This window comes from Emydura macquarii, unplaced genomic scaffold, assembly GCF_026122565.2.
Source record: "Emydura macquarii macquarii isolate MOO-44397 ecotype Brisbane River unplaced genomic scaffold, CSIRO-AGI_Emac_v2 contig_1876, whole genome shotgun sequence".
Taxonomy (NCBI): Eukaryota; Metazoa; Chordata; order Testudines; family Chelidae; genus Emydura; species Emydura macquarii.
The window spans coordinates 23,563,799-23,586,620 of NW_027132013.1; the positions used below are offsets into that span (position 1 = coordinate 23,563,799).

At 42.0% G+C, this 22,822-nt stretch overlaps 1 protein-coding gene across 3 annotated transcripts in view; it reads right to left on the reverse strand.

The window, feature by feature from the left end:
* Positions 1 to 315: 315 nt before the first annotated feature.
* The window catches only part of LOC137159527 (carbohydrate sulfotransferase 9-like), a 31,248-nt gene continuing 8,741 nt past the window's right edge, over positions 316 to 22,822 (reverse strand). Inside the window, exons 1-3 of one of the 3 annotated variants that reach the window (XR_010921646.1) lie at positions 8,724 to 8,944; positions 7,311 to 8,219; positions 316 to 3,097 (exon numbers count right to left, since the gene is read on the reverse strand). Coding sequence is in view for 2 of the 3 variants with exons in the window: in XM_067557952.1 (XP_067414053.1) it covers positions 7,363 to 8,219; positions 8,724 to 8,814 (948 nt within the window). In the remaining variant the exon portion in view is untranslated. Of the gene's footprint in view, positions 4,999 to 7,078; positions 8,220 to 8,723; positions 8,945 to 22,822 lie in introns of those variants that run through there. The other 2 variants (XM_067557953.1, XM_067557952.1) reach the window with 2 other exon arrangements.

The following is a 22,822-nucleotide window of genomic DNA, read 5'->3' on the forward strand; positions in this document are numbered from 1 at the left end:
TTCCTACCTTGTTTTCCTTGCCAATTATCTCCCACTCTCTTTTTCTTAACTTGTTGTCCCATGTATTGTATCTCATACATTGTAAGACCTTTAGAGCAAGGAAGGCCTTAATATAGGCCTTACTATACTCAACTACAGAATTGAGTAATACCATGAATAATTTGGGGATCAACTGGTGACATCTTTACTCAGTTTTTGCTCATTTGTTACTCTGCCTTAATGCCCATTGAAATCAGCTGGAGCTAGAAGACTAGCAGAAGATACAAGAGATTCTCCCGTCAGTGACACTGTCACAACTTTATTAAGTAAATGTGCATCTTTTTTAATTGGGGGAAGAGGGGGGTTGTTTCCTAACACAGAAGCTTAATAATACTTTACACTTCAATAATATCTTCATCCAAGATTCTAGTATTTCATCAACATTCATCAATCAAGCATCACAACACTCCTAAAACTTAAATATGCATTGTCCTTATTTTAATGTTGGGTAAACTGATACATCAAAACGAGTTCTGTGGCACCTTAAAGACTAACAAATTTATTTGGGCATAAGCTTTCGTGGGCAGAAACCCACTTTGTCAGATGCATGAAATATATCAAAGATATTAAATGCCTTGACAGAGGTCATGCAGTGAGTCAGTGCCGGAGCTGCAAACAGAACTCAGAATTTCTGACTTCCAGTGTGCAGCTCTAACCATGAGATCATGTTCCCACCCACTTGGGTTTTTAAATTTTGTTCGTTTCGGTCACTGATTCATTTCAGAGCTATTTCTTATTGCTGTGGTTTTCAATTTCACAGAGTCCTTCTACAGAAGGAACTTTCTGCCTTGGTTTGAATTTGCAAAAAAAAAAAAATTTGCCACTTCATCCCCCTCAAACTCCTTTCGCAGCATCATTACTTTTAATATATTGTTTGCTTTTATTCCTTTAATTTTTTTACTCCTGTAAAAAATGGAAATGCAACGTTCCATTAGAAAGATAGCAAAGAAACTCCTCCTAGACCTTTTCTAGACTAGGATAAAAGGTGTTCTGTTAGAGTTCCAACTGCCACATTTGAAAAATCTAATGTGGACTAGACACAACTTTTATCCTGTGCTGCACTGGTTGAGTTGAAGCCATCTAACTAGACCAGTTTAGCACATTAAAGTATATGTACAGCCTTGTTTACATTAGAGTTCTCAAACATATTGGTTAGCCCATGCTTAGTGACATCACATATTTAAATCCTAGTCTACTCACATTGTAATACAAATAAATCAATAATAATAAATAAGGCCTAAGAGGCTCTGAAAAGTCACTGAGCATTTTTGTTCAGAGACAGTCGAAGATTGCCCCCTGGTGGCTGACACTGATTATATTTGCAGCTGGAAAGTAAAATCTTATTTCTGACAAGAGAACTGTGAGTGTGTCTACACAGCCTGTGGCAGCAAGCTTCCCAGCCCAGGTGGACAGACTTTGGCTCACACGACTGCACTAAAAGTAGTTGTGTAGACAGTGCTTTGAAGCTGCCATTTGGGCTCTGAAGCCCACTTCCCTCCCTAGCTTCAGAGCCTGAGCTCCAGCCCAAGCTGCAACATCTACTCATTTACTTTTAGCATGGTAGCACGAGCCCCATGAGCTCAAGTCTGTTGACTCAGGCTGGGAGGCTTGCTGCTGCAGGGTGTGTAGACTTACAGGGGTATTAATCTGGAGTAATTCTGTTGAAGTCAATGTTGTTATGCAGGTGAATAGCTCATATGTGAGAAGAGAATCAGGCTCTAAGGCCATGTTATACATAATGAAGAAAGATGTCCATTGTTGCAGAGAGGACTATGGATGCAACAGGTTTCCATTTGTATTATGACTGGATGAGGATGCATTTAACACGGAATGTGCTGTCAGATTAACCCTTTGTACACTATCTGCCAAATCAGTTGAGAAAGGGCCGTTCAGCTATAGATGCCAGCCATCTGCTCCAACAGTGCAATAAAAGTGATATAGGAAGTCACTCTTATCCAAACAGGCAATATGGCCTGTAATAACAGTTCTGCACTGATTAAGTTACCATATGATACTGATGGTATGGATTAATCATTAGGAGCCTGTGAGATTAAGTCCCACAAATAATATTTCAGCAGTTAGCTACAGTAGAGACTCAAAACCAGAGTCTCTGTGACAGCGAAGCTGCATAAACCATAATTAAGTTACCTAGTCCTGGGGCCAGCTGGGGAGCCAGTCCAGCCCTCAGTGTAAGTTAGGACAGCTTAAAAGTTGTTACAATTTTTCCTAGCTAGCAATGATTCCAAGAGGTGAGGAAAGTTTTAGAGCTAAGGAAAGCGGGGCAATCTGAATCTGGTGGAGCAAAGCTGGAAGATGCTTTGGGTCTGAGCCTGGGGACAAGGATAAGTTGGAAGGGGATTCTGAGGATATGGGAATTGGACTGGAAGGAGCCAAGGGGACTTGAGCTGGTTCTGAGCTGGGAAAGGGCTGGATTAGCAGGGTTAAGTGTGATTGAATGGGAGTGAGAGTAGGTGTATGGGATGAACTGGTGAGAGAGGATGACTTGTATGTGAGAAAGGGTGGCAGGTGGCAGTATTTTGTACAGCTGACATCTGGGGCATAGCAAAGTAAGAACTAGACTGGAGGGGGAGAGAGAATAGGCTGGGACTGAGCAAAAACAGTAAAAAGGTCACAGGGGAGTAAATGTTTTCTTCCACCCTGCCCTTTACTATAAAGTGTCACAGCTTTTCATTCTGAGTAGGCTTTTTTCTTCTCACTTCCCCATTGTCCTGTCTCATTTACCACCAAAACCTCTCTCCTTGGTGTCTCCCATCGGGTCCAATCTGGCCACTTTGCAAATCTGCCCAGCCCGCAAGGGGAGGGGAGGAAGCACAGCAAGAATGGGGTGAAGAGAACTATGATACCTGCCACTCCACCTGTTATTTAAGGCAGCAGCCACTGTCAGAAAAGTTGGTGAAGATTTTACCAGAATCTCTGGTTGCAGGATTCAGTCATTGGCTCATTAGTTTGACACCTGTCCATCTTTGTTTGGGTTGATGCACATTGGTGGAACGGTGCCTGGGATGCTTACATCACTGTTGTCTATGCTGTGCTGGTCCTGTGGATAAACGAACGATTCAGCCTCCAAGGCTTTCAATCCAGCAATAAATTCATTTTAAAATGTAAAAACAAAACAAGGGGAAGTCTTGTTCTCATACAGTCAGCATAATTAAAGGTCACACTTTATTCACAGTTCCCTGGGAATTCTGCTCTATAGGAATTTCTTTTCTTACCAGTGTGATGATTTGACTTCATGGTTGTTCAGTATTTAAAAATAATCCCTCTAGCTGAAATCACTGTTAGCCTACACTTTAAGTAACCGCATTTGTTATTATTTATAAATAACTGCCCAAAACAATTAGACAATATTCTACTGATTTACACTGGTGTAAATCAGGAATTGCTACATTACATTTCCTGGGTTTATTCCTGCTTTTACACCAGTGTAAACAAGAACAAGCAGAATATGGCCACGTGTGTCTGTGTATGTGGTGTCACACTGTTTCTAGAGGTTCATGGGGAAATTTAATCCCACCCCTTAACCCTGAAACCCAAGGAATTATGTGGGGAGCAAGATCAGAGTATCTCCCATTTAAAAATTATTTTAAAGGGTGCTAGGATTCTGTATGAGCTACATCTGGCTCTAGGATATATTCCAATTTTAACACATGGGAAACTATGAAATGGGAGGAGGGGAGATGGGCCTTCAGATGAGTGAGAAAGCACAAGATCATAATTTGCATGGAACACTGAAATCAATCAGGGAAGTTATGTCTAAAACAACATCTAACCTACTTCACAAAGCCCCATTAATACTTGACATTTTTCACAGCATTGACATTGATATGCTGATTTACACCAACTGAGCATCTGCCCTGGTAAATTAACAGAATCAGTATGAACCAATCCTTTCCATTAGGCATAATGTTGCAGAAAATGCAGTCAGGAATGCATGTCCCAAGTATAGCATATCTCAACAACAACAACAAAAAAGTGGGGGCTATTGTTGGATCTTCCCCTTTCAATGGCAAAACAACAGGTTAGGGTAACATAGAAGCTCTTGCTGGAACTACTGGATAGTTTTCTGGGGGGTTTTTTTGTTTTGTTTTTTTTAAAGACACTGGACATAAAGTGGCAACTTAATGATCTTCATATCTGTATTTTAGCAGTTCATGTGAATATGCCAATCCACCAGAAGTCCAGCTCTTCTTGTGAGGTAATAATTAGGCACTCTGGAGAGCATAATGATGTCAAAGACAGAAGAGTATGACTTCAGGTGAAGAACAACTAACAGAAGCAAATTAATTCTTAAATAAAAAATCTGCTTTTATGAAAATGTCCCTATTATATCCACTACAGAATTATTTCTAAATGTTTTATTAGGTTTTCTAGGAAGACAGTAGCTGTTTAATGTTCACATTCTTGGAAGTTAGTGTCCACTTGCATGTCCTAAAATGAGCACCCTTATCTGCATATGCCTAACTACCTACTTGCACATGCACTTGTCCAATTTGTGTAAACAAATACATCACACTCTATGGTTAGAGCAGGAATTGACAGAAAAACAAGATTCTATTCCCAGCTCTTTCACTGACTTGCTCTGCGACCTTTGCAAGTCACTTAGGCCCAGATCCTCAATGGTATTTAAGTGCTTAATTCCCCTTGATTTCAATGGCTTTAAACTCTCTCCATTCAGTTTCCCAGTCTTTAAAATAAGGATAATAATTAGAATTTTAAAAATAGCATGCACAGTTTGCAACAAAACAAATGCCCATTTTCTAGGGGGGGAATTAATATTTGAATATTTTTACAAGCTCAAATACTAATATTTACTTGCCTTTGAAAAGCACTAAGACTGTTTTCCTTCACTTAGTCACAGGACAAATTCTGTTCTCATGTGAGTGAAATTCCTATTATCTTCAATGGGAGTTGCAGCTGTCTGTACCAGCCCTGAGTAATCTTTAAGGAAATAGAAGAGTGTTGCAGAAACATTACTTTGGCTAAATCCCCAAGGGAATCATGAATAGTTTCTAGGAATACAGGATGGATGGAAAATCTAATAAAAAACTGAAATTCACAAAGGGGAATAGCACAGCTAGAAAGTGGTTGAAAAGGGATCCTGTACACAGCCAAATTCACAACTGACATAAGCTTGTCCCAATACATTGAGACCAATACGGTTGTACCTGCTTATGTCTGTGGTGAATCTGAGCCAATGTCTCTTTGCTACAAGAGATATACAGCTATCACACACTCTGGATAATAAGTCGGACACTGCCTGGCAAATAGTGGTGTGCCATATCCTGTAGACTGAGCTGCTGTTTTAAAATATACTGCCACTGAATATTTTTCCTTTGCCACTGTATAATTATATCTGTGCTCTAAGGATCATAAAAAAATAACTCAAGCTTATTTTAGCTAGCTTCACAGAGCATTCTTTTTAATCTTGGCAGCCTTTTGCCACTTCATTCACATGCAGCTTGGAACCTCGTTTCAGCACCTGGGATAGCTCATGAGTGTCCAGTGTCAAAAGGGAATTTAAATGGGTGTAAAAAAAATAAATGTTGCTATTGCAAACGAAAACCTAAGTCCCACCAAAAAATCACCTTGAAAGCAGCCAGCAATATTCTGTCATACTAGTTCTCTTAACATATCGTTTACAAATGAAGTGCTGGAAAAGACAGAAAGAAAATCTACCAAAGGCTGAGAATGCCTTACATTAGGTGGATTCTGCCTCTGTCCAAAACAGAGATCACATATCTCCCTGTCAGCTACAATACCACAGCAGCCACTGCTTTACCAGTGCAAAGCAGAGCCAGCCTAACCAGCTTTCTGGGATTTCCCCTGGCATAGGTGAATCTCTGAGCATCACACAGCCAGCATAGATTATGTGGTTAAGTCAGTCCCAGCTTGGAGATAAAAGGAAAGAGAGAAAGGCAAAGAGGAGAGCGGAGGCCGGCCTATCTCCCAGTCAAAGGGGAAAGAAGAGAGTTGAAAGGAGCCATCTTGGAGAAGTGGAGGGAGGGCCACAGATGGCCAGAATTATCAGCACAGATGCTAGACTCATAGACTTTAAAGTCAGAAGGGACCATTTATGATCATCTAGTATGACCTCCTGCACAATGCAGGCCACAGAACCTCACCCACCCACATCTGTAATAGACCCTTAACCTATGACTCAGTTATTGAGGTCCTCAAATACTGGTTTAAAGACTTGAAGATACAGAGAATCCACCTGAGAATCCACTAGCAGGTGACCCAGGCCCCATGCTGCAGAGGAAATGAAAAGCCCACAGGGACTCCGCCAATCTGCCCTGGGGGAAAATTCCTAGAAGTAGGGCTGTGGGACTCCTGACCCAAGGAAGAAAAAATCTACCCAAAGTGTTGCATAGGCCCTGAAGAAGGGCTGTGGGGCCTCTGGATCAAGGGGAACAAGGACTGGACTTGAGAAGTGAAGGAATGTGGACATGCTGTGAGAGACTTAATAAATGAGGCCCCACAAAAGGGAAATTTTAGTTTACTGTGTTCTTGATTGGGAATAAGTTTACAAGAGCCAAGAGGAAGCTGAGGGCAGTGCTCCATAGGGCCATGTCATGCCACAGGAGGGTGCCCTGATATGGCTTCCTCTGAAACCCACACTAATGCAAAATTTTAAATGTAACTTCAGCTACCTGTCCATTGTTGATATACGTGCACTGGCTATGTGTCTGATCAGCTATGTGTTCATGGGGAAAGCATGAGGTCAGATTTCAGTTGGTGTTATAATGAGAGAGGAAGAGACTTGTCCTTCAAGATCTCTGAGGAGCAGAGATAGTAGCCTTCCTCAGCAGAGTGCTTCTCCTGCCAGTAAACCGGCTACATTTTGCTGGCAGGGAGAGCAAATCTGATGACTCAAAAGAGGCTTGTAAGCCTGGCACAACTGCCAGGAATAAGAAGCTTCTTCTGCAAACTAAAGGAGACATTTGGGGGCCCTTTTTTAGAGGGGCGAACTTATGGAATGCAATCGATATGGGCACAAGATGGCCCCCACCGTGCTATTCTGTATGGAGAACATGTAGGGAAAAGGGTTATTGGAAGTGTGGGTGAGACAACACAAGAAAGAATGGTGGACATGGGGAATAAATAGTAATATGGAAGATCTGAGGAGGAACAGGTGTATTTCCCCATTACTGCCCCTCAATAATGACCCCCTCCTATATTTCCCTGTTGTGTCTCTAGGGTCATGCTTCATTTCAATTCTGATGAGCCTACCGTCAACCAGCTGTAATCACCTTTGTAGACAAGTTAATGTGATTTTTTTCTGAATAAAAATGGCCTTCTTGTTCATACAGTATCAGTCTCAAAATGGTTCATTTTCAAATCATAAGGATAGTCAAACAAAGCGAAATCCATCTGGTATAGCTTCTTGATCTTTTGAATTTGCTCTGAGCTCAGCTTCCTGAGATATTCCAGAGTGATATCATCACTCGTACGTTTCTCTGAGGCATGTACCTTAAAGTTAGGGTAATGCAGACCCTCTGGGGCTCCAATGTTCCTGAGAACATGTTCAGCATCTTCCTCTAAGGTCTCAAACTTCCCCAGGAAATCATAGTGAATGTTGCAAGGATCACAAAGTAGAAACATTGGTTTCCAGTGAATGTCCAAATCGTCTTGTTTTTGTGTCAGAATAAAGTTAACAAACTCCTGGAAAGTCACCTTTTCAGTAGAATTTTTGTTTTCTCTGAACATGGCCTTGATCTTATTTGCAACAGCGATACTATAGTAGGGCTCAGAGTGCAGAAGCTTATCTCTGTAAGCTGAAACCAACCGTTCCAGAGGATCTCTGGTGAACATCACTTTGGTGTAGCTGTTCAGCAATTTGTCTTGGTAATCAGAAGGGTAAGAACTCAGCTTCTTTATCAGCGGGGTCTGGTGGACGAGATCTTGGCGGACTTCGTTAGCCTTTCTGCTCAGGTTCATTGTGAGGAGAAGGATGATTTTCTTCCAATTGGAACAGCCCACCTTGGGCACCTCACAGTAGATAAACTTGTGGTTATGCTCCACAAAGATCTGTGTTGCAACATTATGTTTCAGTTTTCTTTGTGAATGAGAGAAGTTGTTCTTCAGGCAGGTGGAGTTCAGTGTGTTTTTGCGATAGACTTGACTCATTAGCCAGTTTTCCTTAGGAACTGGAAGAGAAGCTGTGTGCGAGAAAGGAAGATAAATCATCAGTGTAAAACAATTTTATGGAATTCTCTTTTCATTCAGAAAATCACAGAACTCAAATTAACCCCCTAAGGAACTAAAATTGCAGGTCAGGATTAACACAAATCTCTAGTTCACTGTCACTTGTCTACATTATTACAGGCCTGCAACACAAGCTACCATGATTATTAAAAGGCCTGTTAGAAGGAGAACCTGGAAAATGAGTGGCCGGAGGATTATTCTTAGGGAGACTCATGCCGTGAATTTTCAAATGCTTACCTTCAGTGGCAAATGTTGCTTTTTGTGGCATTCTTTCCCTACACATGCCAAGGTAACCAAGAATCTGTCAGGCCATACCCCTCAGATATTTAATTAGTATTATTTGTGCTACATATTTAGAATTGCACCCACATTGTGTTAGATGTCTTTTATACTCTCAGAAAAAATGGTCTTTGTTCCAAGAAACACAAAATCCTTCTATTTATATAGTCTTTACTCACTCATCATTTTTGTTTGCCACTTGTAGAATATCACAAAAATGAAAATTAGGACAAGGAATACAAACAGCTTCCGGAGCACTTTGTCCACCATTTTTTCCCAGGAAGGAGAAGGATATGGCCTACATGCAGGGCATCTGTCTTCCTATCTACAAGAAAATGAGAGACAGTTTTTATGTATGAGGTTTGCTACAAAAATATCTCATGCAACACAGAGTATAAGAGGTCAGAGAGTCAGTGAGGTGCAGAAATATGCTGCAGACAGGCTATTTATTCTAAATCAATGTATATTATTTGTGTTATATATTTTCTGTGATAAAAATATGTCATGAGGTCCTATGTCCCCTCCAGATGGCACAGGCCTACTCATCCTAAAATAAATCATAGAATCGTAGAATCATAGATTAGGGTTGGAAGAGACCTCAGGAGGTCATCTTGTCCAACCCTCTGCTCAAAGCAGGACGAACCCCAACTAAATCATCCCACCCAGGGCTTTGTCAAGTTGGACCTTAAAAACCTCTAAGGATGGAGATTCCACCACCTCCCTAGGTAACCCATTCCAGTGTTTCACCACCCTCCTAGTGAAAAAGTTTTTCCTAAAATCCAATCTAGATCTCCCCCACTGCAACTTGAGACCATTGCTCCTTGTTCTGTCATCTGCCTCCACTGAGAACAATCTAGCTCCATCCTCTTTGGAACTCCCCTTCAGATAGTTGAAGGCTGCTATCAGATCCCCCCTCACTCTTCTCTTCTGCATATTAAATAAGCCCAGTTCCCTCCGCTTCTCCTCATAAGTCAAGTGCCCCAGCCCCCTAATCATTTTCATTGCCCTCCATTGGACTCTCTCCAATTTGTCCACATCCGTTCTGTAGTGAGGGGCTCAAAACTGGACACAGTACTCCAGATGTGGCCTCACCAGTGCTGAATAGAGGGGAATAATCACTTCACGCAATCTGCTGGCAATGCTCCTACTAATGCAGCCCAATATGCCATTGGCCTTTTTGGCAACAAGGGCACACAGTTGACTCATATCCAGCTTCCTGTCCACTGTAAACCCCAGATCCTTTTCTACAGAACTGCTGCTTAGCCAGTCGGTCCCTTGTCTGTAGCTGTGTATGGGATTCTTCTGTCCTGAGTGCAAGATTCTGCACTTGTCCTTGTTGAACCTCATCAGATTTCTTTTGGCCCAATCTTCCAATTTGTCTAGGTCACTCTGTATCCACTCCGTACCCTCCAGCATCTCTACCACGCCCCCCCCCCCCCACCTTAGTGTCATCTGCGAACTTGCTGAGGGTGCAACCATCCCATCATCCAGAACATTAATGAAGATGTTGATTAAAACAGGCCCCAGGACTGACACCTGGGGCATTCAGTTTGATATCGGCTGCCAACTATATATCAAATCATTGATCAATATCCGTTGAATCTGATGATCAAGCCAGATTTCTATCCACCTTATAGTCCATTCATCCAACCCATGTTCTTTTAACTTGCTTGGCAAGAATACTGTGAGAGACCGTATCAATCTGGGTCCACGCTCCCACACACCTGCTGTGTAGTGCATGTCTACCTTACAAACTGTGGTCAGTACAAGTTAGTAAGGGTACAGCTGCTGCAGTTAGTATATCACTGGTATATCAGCTCTTCACATACTCACCAGATGTGCTTGTGTCAAAGCAAAGTGCAGTGCACCATGGATAGTGTGCCATGCACCATCCTCCGGTGCGATGCCTTTTGGGGAATTTTCGCAATGAGTTGTGGGGCACACATGAGTCATACAGATGGGGCTGGGAGCAAGGGGTCACGTTCTCAGCATGCAACTGTCTCCATCCCATAATGCCTTCCCCATCCCATCATTCTTGTACCCTTTTAAAATATCTCATAAACACGAGCAGCTCTTACCGCTGTCTGCCATCTCCGACAAAATCAGGGAGCCCGCACAGTTCTGCGCTATTGTCATGAATGTTGCAAAGGGAGGACAAATGACCCTCCAGTATTTGCAGAGCCACAGGAAGTATGACAACAATGTGGGGACATGACAATTTCTGAGAGGATAAATTGCTAACTGACATAGCAAAGAACAATTTAAGGTTGTTGGTGGAGTTCACAGAGCAGCTGCAGATGGGGGAGCATCGCTTCTGGGCCTGAAAAATAAGCCCTGATTGGCGAGATCACATTGTAATGCAGGGTTGGGCCAAGGGACAATGGCTGCAAGACTTTTGGATGCACAAGGCCACACTCCTGGCTCTGTGTGCTGAGCTCATCCCTGCCCTCCAGCGTAGGGACAGCAGAATGAGAGCTGCACTGACAGTGGAGAAGCGAGTGGTGATCGCACTGTGGAAGCTTCCAGTGCTGGATTGTAACCAGTCAGTGAGGACATCATTTTGGAGTGGGAAAATCCAAAGTGAGGGCCACTGTAATTCAAGTGTGCAGGGCATTAATTGTATCCTGCTGTGCAAGACTGTGACGCTCGGCAATGTGCAGGACAACATGGATGGATTTGAAGCTATGTGGTTCCCAAACTGTGGTGGAGCTACAAACAACGTGCACGTCTTATTTTGGCACCAACACACCCTGTTTCATAGTAAATCAACAGAAAAGGCTACTTTTCTGTGATTATGCAAATGTGGGTGGATCACAGAGGATGGTTCATTGGTATCAGTGTTGGCTGGTGAGGGAAGGTGCATGACATTCACATCTTTAAGAGCACAGGAGTGTTCAGGAGGCTGCAGGTGGGAACAAAATTCCTGACTGGTGGATTACCTTTGGTTATGCTGAAATGCCAGTAGTGATCCTGGAGAACCGAAGCTGCTTCTTGATCACCTGGCTCATGAAACAGTACACTAGCTACCTTGACAGCTCAAGAATTCAACTACCAGCTTCACAGGAGTAGAATGATAGTTGAATTTGCTTTTGGGAGATTGAAGGGACACTGACAGTATTTACTCACTAGATTATATCTCAGTGAGAAAATAATCCCCATGGTTGTAGCTGCTTGCTGCCTCTTGTGTAATATCTGTAAGGCAAAGCTGATGCCAGGGCAGAGGGCAGAGGTGGAGCAGCTGACTTTGAACAGCCAGACACAAGGGTCATTCAAAGAGTTCAGCCTAGAAGTATGCAGCTGAGAGAGGCCTTGAAAGAGCACGTCAGTGGTCAGCACAGTAACGTGCTGTGGTGGACTGTGCTCTACCTGGCCCCGAAGTTGTGGGAGCTGTTAGGAATTGTGTAGTGCTTGGTGTGCATTTATGAATATCTGTCCTTTCATGGACCTATGGGTTATGCAGTGCTCACTGTACATTTATAATTATTACACTGTGGTTTTTACTGTACCTATGAGTTCTGTTGACCTGTACAATTACAAGTAGTGGGTAGTGTGAATAACACTAGCCATCCTGCAGCAGATGTTATTAAGAAATATATATTAATTTATTTGCAAAAAAAAAAACTTTATTGCACATCAAAGACAGTGCAAAAATAATCTGCAATTGAAAAAACAAACTTACAAAATAAATTAACAGAACAGAACTCTAAAATGAGACTGGTACAGAACACTTGTATCCATTTCAGTCCATTGCTGCCAAACATACCTGACCTGAGAGCCATGGTTGGGTATGTGAAGCAGAGGTTTTCTTTACTGCCCCTGGTGTGGAGTGTTAGGGGTAGGGGTGCGGCCCCTGATGCCATGTAGAGTGTTGAGGGCTCTTGGGAGCTGCTGAAACGGAGTTCTTCATTGACTGCAAAGGGAGGTGCGCCCTGTTGGACCTGGAGGTCACCAAGACTCTGCAGCATCTGTGTTTGCTGCCTTAGAAGCCCCATTATATCCTGGTGCATCTCCCTCTCCTGGGATTCCTGGGCCATTCTCCTGGCCAATCAGTCCTTCTCCAGGCTGTCAGCTACACTCGCCCTCCAGGCCCTCTGTTCACAATGCGATGCAGTACTGCCTTGCAGGATCTCAGTGAACATGTTCTCCCTAGTCTGCTTCTCTCCCCTCCTCATTAGAGTCAGATCAGGTGTTCCATGGGTGTGGAGGGGGCACCCCTCAGAACCACAACGGCAGCAGCTACAGGTAAAACAGACGGACGTATTATTGTACTTACAGTCACAACAGTAAATGAGAGATAAGATTCAGAACTCCCTTCCCTTGTTCCCATAAACACTTTTAATAAGACACACCTACTGACACTTCAGTGGAGCACCTCTGCACAGCACCGTCAGGCACAAGGAGGGGGCAGTAAATGGGGAGAGATTTGTTCAGCTGCATAAAACAGTAACTTTTTCAGCTCTTATTTCCATGGGAATGAGCACAGGGAATGGCACCGAATACTGGCCGCATGTCCCACAGAAGGGGTGATTTTAGCTGACATCTCACTCCTGAGGGTGCCAGAGATACAGACGGCACAGCTGTTGCTGGTGTCCCTAAGCTGCCCCGGCCCATATGCCGATAGCCTGTTTACTAGAATGATGCCTGCCAAAGTCTTTATGGAGTGGTGTGGGAAAATGTCCTACTGGGGAGGAAGAAATCAGGCAGCCACCCCTAGAAACCTTCAGCAGAGGATTGCAGACTACCTCCATGAAAGTTTCATCCAGATCTCTCAGGAGGTTACAAGGGACTTCACTATGTACATGAACAAACTACTCCATATGCCACCCTCCCTGCCTAACCTGACAGGAAACAGCTAATAACTCTGTCTCTGTTTGTTCTATCGCTATGTTCTGCTAACTTGGGGATGGGCCAGGTGCCATCTTCACATTTTAACACTGTAAGGGAGAATGGATGCACACACTTACCTGACGTTTCTTCCTCTGCATTAGGCTCATCTGTGCTTAGTTGGTGGGACTGACTAGTCCGCGTTGGCGTCTTGAAATGATCCCAGCTTGCGTCATAGGTGGACCCCGCCAACCCTCCTCCTCCTCTTCTTCCTCCGCCTCCTCACTTTTCATGTCAGGGGTCTGTGTCTGTGGCCTCTCAGAGGTATCCACAGTGCTCTGTGGGGTGCTGCTGGAGTCTCTGCCAAGTATGGCATGCAGCTCATTTTAATAGCAGCAGGTCTGCAGCTTGATACCATACTAATTGTTGACCTCCCTGGTCTTCTGATATGCCTGGCACAGCTCCTTGGCTTTCACACGGCACTGCCGCTGATCACTGTCGTAGCCCTTTGCCTGCATTGCCCGTGCAGTCTTTTTGTGGATGTCCCCATTTCTACCACTGGTCTGTAGCTGTGCCTGCATAGCCTCTTCTCCCCACAGGCCCAGGGGATCCAATAAATCCTGCCTGCTCCAGACAGGAGCACATCTAGAGCACGTAGCCAGCATGGCTGGATAGTTGCACATGTAACCCTTCTGCCAGGTGATGTCAGCAGTAACAAGGGCCGGGTTCAATATCTAGGGATTCCTCTTAACAATGCAACACAAAACTGGCTCAAGCCCTCCCCCAGAAACCTGGGAAACCAACCACTCCATGGTACCTGGAAGAGGCAACACTTCCCCATTCCCAAGGACCAAGTACGTGTATAAGAAAAGAAAACTTTTATTAAAAGGGAAAGGGAACTCAGCATTAATTTGGGACAACGCAACAACCGTGATTCAAAGAAGCACATAACCGTAAGCAAACACCCACCCCACATTATGTTGGTCAGTGTTCTTTGCCTCAGTTTCTGAACTTGCAGTATGAACGTCTGACAAACAAATGTTCTTTAACATGCCACCCCACTCACAGTTGGTCATCCTTGTCAACGAAGACCAAGAGTTCAGAGGTGTGTTCCAAAGGAGCCTAAAGGTTCCTACTATCTTAAGTGCCTCTGAAAAACCTGACAATCACATGATTTAAGAGTATAAAAGGGTTAATATGTTCTGGAAATAGCATCAATAATGAAAAGTAGTTGGTGGAAAAGAAAATTTGGAGACATCTGTTTGCATTCCCTCTGCATTTTCAGGAATTAGAGGAGTCCCTACATTAATAAAAAAAACAGATTTCTAACAACTTACAGTTGTTAAAAATCATATCTAAAGCTTTGGAAGGAAAGGAATGACATGTCCATGTAGGGTTTCCTTTTATGTCTTCCAGCTATGCTTCATGTAGAGAAGTAAATTATGGATTAGAGAACAAAAGAGAGAAGTTAACAAGATCATGAACCTATTTCTAAATTATGTAGAAAAACAGAAATTAGTAGTTATAAAGTGTGGTATCCAGTGGAATTTGAAGTACTTGATAGATCTTAGCGCAGTATTTCTTCTTGGAATGCAATTCTTACCAATAGTTTTTTTAAATGATATGCTAAAGACATAGTGTTCACATATTTTTTCTATATCTCTTTTAAATTTATATCCTTGGATTATATTTTGAGGGGATATAAACTGTTCAGAGGACTTCTAGCTACAATGGTATATGCTTAGTCTTTTCTTTTAAATGCAATTATGGCATGTTGTCAATAAAAAAGTATCATCTACAAAATTATGCCTGAGTCTGTGGGAACCTATTAGAAATCCTATCACATTCTCTCATCACACACTCTAAAGATAGATCTCATGATCCTTAAAACACCAGAGACAACAAATAAACTGTTCAGTTATTTAGAAATCTGCAGGTGACAAAACAAAAATCACATTAATGTTGTATATTCGAAGAGCAGTAGAGAGGGAGTAAGTTTAACACACCTGTGCTGTTTCGTTGGACCCAGCAAAGCTTCCTGCCTGGACACAGACTGCGTCTCCATTGAGCTCGATACAATTTATGACACATATGGCTCAGATTTGCTTTTTGTTTGCTTAAGAACTTAGCTTAAACGAAAAGGTGTATGCTTTACGTACAGCACTGTCTATTCACCGTAATACTTTTCCGTAGTGGATGTGTGTTTGGGTCTCATTCTTGGTTGTGTAAGACATCTGGAAATAAGATCAAGTATAAATTGGCAGCAATCTTTGGTCTCTCTTTTAACCTTTTCCTTCACTGCCTGTTCTATTATCCTTGTATTGTGCAGTCTGTTGACTTCTTATTCAACGAGGACCTGATTTAAAGACCACTGAAATCAATGTGAGAGTTTTCATTGACTCAGTGCGTTTTGAATCATGCCCCAAAATCCGCAAGATTTGTTATTCGCTTTTTTCAAAATATTTTAAAATGATAATTTCACTATTTGTAACAATTAAAAGGAACAAGATGTGAAAAAGACCTCTTATAAAGTTACAATATTGTGACTGCAGTGACAGATTTTTTATTACTCATTCTTATGTTCTGTTTGGTGTATTTAGTTTCAAATTAGTTTGGGGACTGATAACTGTTTGGTAATCCATGGCATCTAGTAAGTACAAATTCAAAGAGGCTTGTGTAGAAGTGCAAGTATTGCATTTATCTTGGTGTCCAATTCCCATTTGTGCCTTTGAAAACCTCCTTCTGTGATCCATCTATATAACTCCAAGTTAGTTTGCCAAGTTAATACACCTATAAAAGGATGAAAAGTATGTGTACATTTACAAATATAATATGTTAAATTCTAACAGTGACATCAAAATAAAATGGTCCAACTCCTCCACACTGCTACTTTGACTGCTGCCACGTAGTGAGCTGTCAGTTAAGTACAGGGCATCTCATGAGAAAATAAGCTTTATAGACCTGATCCAATGCCCACTAGAGTTAGTGGAAAGTCTCCCACTGAATTCAGTTGTCTTTAGACCAGGCCCTGAGTCAAGACCACTCTGAGAAACTCTACAGGGAGCAGCTCTGGCGATGGCTGTGTTTTAATTCCTTTAACAGCCATACTAGTGTATTCCGGAAGATTTCCAGTATCAGTGAAGCTGGAGGGTGCCTTTTTTCTGAGGCTTGGTCTACACCAGTGTTTCTCAATTGGTGTTTCATGGAACCCTGGGGTTCCACGGGAACACTGTTAGGGTTCCGCAAGCAGCTGTTCTTCGCGCCGCCGCAAGCAGCTGTTCTCTGCGCCACCGAAAAAAGGGAAGATGTCCTGGATTTTTCAGTGGAGGGTATTGAGTGTAAGTGTAATTTAATTTATATTTAATAGAGAAATGCTGACCTAGTTGTTTGTATATAATTTGCTTATTTTGACATTTTTTTTGGCCCCATATGTAAAAATACTGTTAAGAGTTTGGGGGGTTCTGCAATTATTTATCGAGTTCAAAAGGGTTTCGTGGCCAAATTTAATTGAGAAACACTGGTCTACACTACAGAGTTAAGTTGACACAAGGCCCCTTACGTCAACCTAACTCTGTAAATGTCTACACTAAAAAGTCACTCCCGCTAACTTAACTCACCTGCTACACTGATTTAATAACTCCACCTCCGTGAGAGACATAGCGCTTAGGTTGATGTAGTTAGGGTGACACCATGTCAGTGTAGACACTGGATACTTACATCAACTTTAATAGCCTCCAGGAGGTGTCCCACAAAGCCCCAACGTGACTGCTCTGCTCACGATTTTGAACTCCGCTGCCCGGTGGCCACATATGCAGGTACACGCTCCTCTCCTCTGAAGCCCCGTGAATTTTTAACATTCCACTTCCTGTTTGCTTAGTGTGGAGAGCTCATCTAGTGGCTGCCAAGCTGATCCATGCCAGTTCCACACTGCAGACACGCTCCTGCCTGTACACAGGAGATGGTGGATCTCCTGGGTCTGTGGGGAGAAGAGACTGTGAAGGCACAGCTCCGATTCAGCCATAGGAACATCGGTATCTACAAGCAGATTGATAGTAGTGCAAATACCTCGGATTCCTCAGTTAAGAACTTATATGAAGATAATGCCGCCACCAGTTCCAGTGCGTGCAATAAACTGAGTAATAACCAACAGAAACAGACTTTATCTCTTAGTTCAGGTCAGTGTAGTTCCTATTCAAAGCCATAAAACATTCCATCTGATGACCCGGTCTGTGATATTCCAAAAAATAGATTAGAACGCCAGTCTCGATTATCTAGAGGTCCTTATCAGCCTAGATTGAGCATGTTTCCTAGAAGTAAAATAGGGAATAAACAAAGAAGTTTTCAGTTCGATTGGTATGAAAAATATAGGTGGTTAGAATATAGCCCATCAAAGGACACAGCATTTTGCTTTTACTGCCATTTCTTCTCCTCTAATGATGCAGCAAACAAAGGTCACACTGATCCAGCATTTATTGATAAGGGATTCCGAAACTGGCATAGGGCTAACGAATGTTTTAAAAACCACCAACTGTCAAAATCTCATGTGTTGAGCTGTTCTTCATGGTCAAGTTTTAATGAAGGGAAACCTATTGATATATTGTTGGATGAGGGCAAGCAGGCTAATCTGTCTAAAGAAGAAGAAGAACGGTGCCATAACCGAAGTGTAATGGAGCAACTGATTTACATTGTTCTGTGTTTGGCAAAAGGTGGGAGACCATTCAGGGGTCACAATGAAAAAGCTGACAGTTTTGAGAAAGGTTTATTTCTAAATCTTGTCAATATGCTCCAAAAATATAATCCCGTAATGGCAAAGCATGTGCAACAATCTCCTCAAAACGCTACCTATCTGAGTAACTGCACCCAAAATGATTTAACTGTGGCCTTGCACAACATTGTGCAACAAAATATTGTGTCTTCACTAAATGGAAAAATGGTCTCAATAATTGCCAACGACACTACTGACTGTGGACACCTTGAACAGATGTCCATTGTGGTGCAGTATTTTGACAATGAAAAACATAGTCCAGTTGAACATTTTGTGTCTGTTCAGAGACTATTAACAGTTGATGCTCAGTCTTTTTTGACCAGTTAAATGATGTCCTTGGCATTCTTATAATTGACTAGTCAATAGTGATGTCTGTCTGTTTTGATGGCACATCTACTATGTCTGGATGTACTGCGGGAGTTCAAATGAAATGTAAAGAAAGAAACAGTGAAATACTCTATGTACACTGCTATGCTCATTGTTTTGAACTTCGTCCTAGTAGATGCTTGCATTTAAAGTAAACAAAACAGAACTGTCTTTGATTTTTTTGGTGTTATTCAGACTCTTTATGCCTTCATAGAGGGGAGTCCTGTGTGACATGCAGTAATGGAGAAGATTTTACAAGAAGTAGGATTCCAGTTGAAGACTTTGAAGTCACTGTCAAACACAAGATGGGCATGCAGAGCAGAAGCAGTGGCTGCTGTAAAACAAAACTACTCCATCATTTTACAAGCTTTACAAGAGATTATCGAAACAACTCGCTTTGCTGACACTAAAATAAAATCCAGGGGCCTTATCCATGAACTAAATTCATTCAAGTTCATCTTTGCCCTTCACATGATGCACCCTATTCTCCAGATGGTGGTAAAGTGAGTAAGGCTCTTCAAGCTCCAGATCTCAACTTACTTACTGCAATGACAGGGGTGAAAAGCTTGCATAACTCTTTGGCTACAATGAGAAGTGGCCCAGAATATTTTCAATCTATTTTCAATGACAGTGTGAAAATGTGTGTAGAGAATGATATATCGATTCCCCCAGTTAAGAAGAGAAAAACATCCACTCATATTGATGACACATTTGAGTCCCAGCATCACTTTGATACAAAAGAGGAGCAGGAGAGAATAACTTCATTTTATCCACTCCTAGACTCAGTGATTACCGGCATTGACCAGCGATTTGAACAGGAGACTTGTAAAATTGTGACTGCAATGGGAAAACTGCTGAGCTTAGACATTGGCAGGGACAATATGAGAATCATTGCCAACAGAGTTAAAGTGTCTTTGGATGAGTTGGAAGCTGAAGTCGGATTGCTTTGGGGTTATGAAGGATCTGTTCCTAAAGGTAGCACTATGAACACCACCAAAGAGTGGCTTGATTGGCTAAAGGAATCAGATCGGTCTTCCATGTTCCAGGCCTTTTACAAATCTATTCAATGTTTTGCAGTCTTACCTGTTACAAGCTGTCATGTGAAAGAGTCTTTTCGAAACTAGCACATGTAAAAAACAAACTAAGAAGTACAATGTCCCAATAGCGCCTCAACTCACTCATGATTTTGTACATTGAACAAGAATTGGCTTCGTCAGTTAATTACAATGATGTGATTGAGGAATTTAAGTCCATAACACCTGGTGAGCGACATCTCATTCTCTAGGACAGGAAGATGAAGAAACCTTAATCTGTTTTGGTCAATTTGGGTTAGCTCATTATCTGGTTAAAGATAAAGATCATGAAAATTGATTGTATCTTTGTATACGCCTGGTTGTCACTACAGCAAAAATTTGGTATTTTGTGTCTCATTTTCTAAGTTAGTATTTTTTAAGTAAAGTTTAGTTGTTGATTTAAAAAAAATTAAGTTTAGTTAAGTTTTGGTTTCTTTAGTTTGTTTGATGAATTAAAATAATGTCCTTTATGATTGAGTATTCAATAAATGTTTGCCTTTAAAAAAAATCAACACATAAAATTCCCGGGCTGCACATCCTAATGAAATGTGCTGCGCACGCCTATGTTCAGAAGCTGTTCCCTTTCAGCCACCATTACTCTCAGGAGTCAGATATCAACTAAAATCACCACCACTGGTAGAAAACTGTGCCAGAATTCAATTCAATTGCTTTACACTTATATACACATGCCCCTGAGCTATCCCCCCACTTATTGTCCTAATTGGCCCCCTCCCCACCCAGACAGTGCACACCATGGCTGGGACTGCTGCTGTGCTCTATGAATCCCAAGGAGAAATGAGAATGGAGTGTTGTAACTTGTGTGGATTAAAGGGATGAATTCAGTATACCAAGTTTCCATTTATCTTGTGAATACACTCACAATAGTACCTCTGTGCATAGTGTATTTTGCTGCTGGAAATGTGCCCTTGAGGGTGTCTCCATCCACACCAGTGCAGCGGCTCACCCAGAGAAGGAAGAGAAAGAAGAGGCTATGGGATGACATGTTCCAAGAGATCCTGCAAGCCCCTGATGCTTCAGCTATCAAACACTGGACTTGGAGGATCACCCTTGCAGACAGCAAGGACAAGGATGGAGTGGAGAGAAAAGGCATGGGAAAAGGAGAGGGATGTGCAGCAGGAGATTCTAGCACATCTCAAGCAGCAAACAGACATGCCGGAGACACTTGTTGACCTTCAGGTTTAACAGACCCTTCTTCGCCTCCCTCTGCAGCCCATAGAAAGCTGTATTCAGAACCTCCCTACCACGCGGAGTCTGTGGCCTCTGCGCTACCCCTACCACTCCACCTCGGGAAAAAGTACAGACAATCACAGCCACACATACATTGATCTGTGAGAGACACGGTTGGTGTATATGTTCCCTGTGACTGAGACATAATCCAAGCATTTAAACAAGACTATTATTCTCTTTTATACACATAGTAATAAGGCCATTTCTGCTAGAAGTGTGAAGATGCAAAGTCTTTTTGCAGAAATTGGCTATATTTTATGCTCTTGCAGTCACAGCCACTGTGAATGATATTGTTCTCTATTATTACATTGTGATTAAAAAGAAACTAGGAGAAAGTGGAGTCACGGGCACAAATTCATTGCAACTCATCTCACTAAAAATTTGGAGTGATCAATAAAACCATAGTTTAACATTTTCTCTCCTTTGCATACATTCTAAAGGAGAATAACAGAAAGATTTACTCACAGGATGCATGTTATTTCAGAGTATTTGGTTCTCCTATTTTAAAACCTGTCAGCTTTTCAAAAATGTGACCTACTGTCTATAATTATTTATTACTGATTTATCATAGTAGTGCCTAACAGCCTCAATCAGGGATGAGTGATCCATGGTGCTATAATCTGTACATACATATACCAAAAAGATGGTCCCTGTCCTGAAGAGAGCTGTATTGTAATATAACAGTAAGACAAGAAAAGAGAGGCGGATACAACAAACTGATGGAAGAGAGCACAGCACATTGACTTACATTTTTGTGGGATCAGAGTAATTAGATACTTGCTGTATCTTGCCCATATGCTCCTTAGTATATTTTTGTGGGAAATATACATGCTGTATGGTAAAGATGTCAGCAGAGCACACAGGGAGTTTAACAGCCTTACATTTGGAAATGTAAAATGCATCAACAGTTGCTTCACTGCTGTTACAAAACAACAGTGTATAAATTGAAGACAAACCATAATGCTCATTGCCTAAAAATAATATCCCCATCTTCTTTTAATATTCCCCTCTGCTCCTGCCCATCTCCAGTCCCAGTTCCTAGCCCGTCTCCCCACAGGCTCCTATCCTCCATCCCTTCCTCCTTCCTGCTCTCAACCCTCCTCATACCATTCCTCGCTCCTATATATATGAATCAGGCAGACTCACTGGGTACCCACAGGGGCTGTACTGAAAGCACTGAATACACAGTCTCCCTGCTCTCAAGTCTGGCACCACAGCAACCCCCAGCAATGGGGAGGAGCAATTTCAAGAAAAGTCCTGCTCAGCTGTTGTAGCCTGGGGATGGAGCATGCTTTTTGGAGACTTTAGCAGCAGAGCTCCAAGAAGTCTCTACTGAGCATGTGGAAAGTGTGATTATTCTGAAGTTTATAATTTCTCCCACTTTGGATTAATTTTCATGGGGGCAGCAAAAGGTACATCCACATTGATTATCCATCATGACTCCCAAGTGTTTTTCAGACTCACTGCTTCCCAGGTTAGAGTCCACCAGTCTGTAAATATGGCCTACATATGCTATTTTCTTATGCCCGATTTTTCAAACCAATCCAGATTGCTCAATATCAGTGACAGTTCCTTTTCATTACTTACCACTCCCCAAATCTTTGTGTCATTTACAAACTTTATCAGTAACAATTTTGTATTCTTCTAGGTCACTGGTAAAAATATTAAATAATGTTTATCCTTCTTGAATATTGGTACAACATTAGTTCTCCTGCAGTCCTTTGAAACTTCTCTAGTGTTCAAAAACTGACTGAAAATGGAAGATGTCAATATCAGTATTTGGGTTACATTCTCTGCATAAACCCTGTTAATCCATTCTGAAGGGAACGATAAATGATCTGATATGATTTCAATTTTAGAATCATCAATATGGTGGGTAGAAGGAAGAAGGAAGAAGGAAATAAGGAAATTCCAAAGACTTTTTAGCACTGGCATCATGAAACCTCCAGCATGTCACTCAGATTGAAATACCCCATAATAATAAAGCTCTTTTTCGTACAGA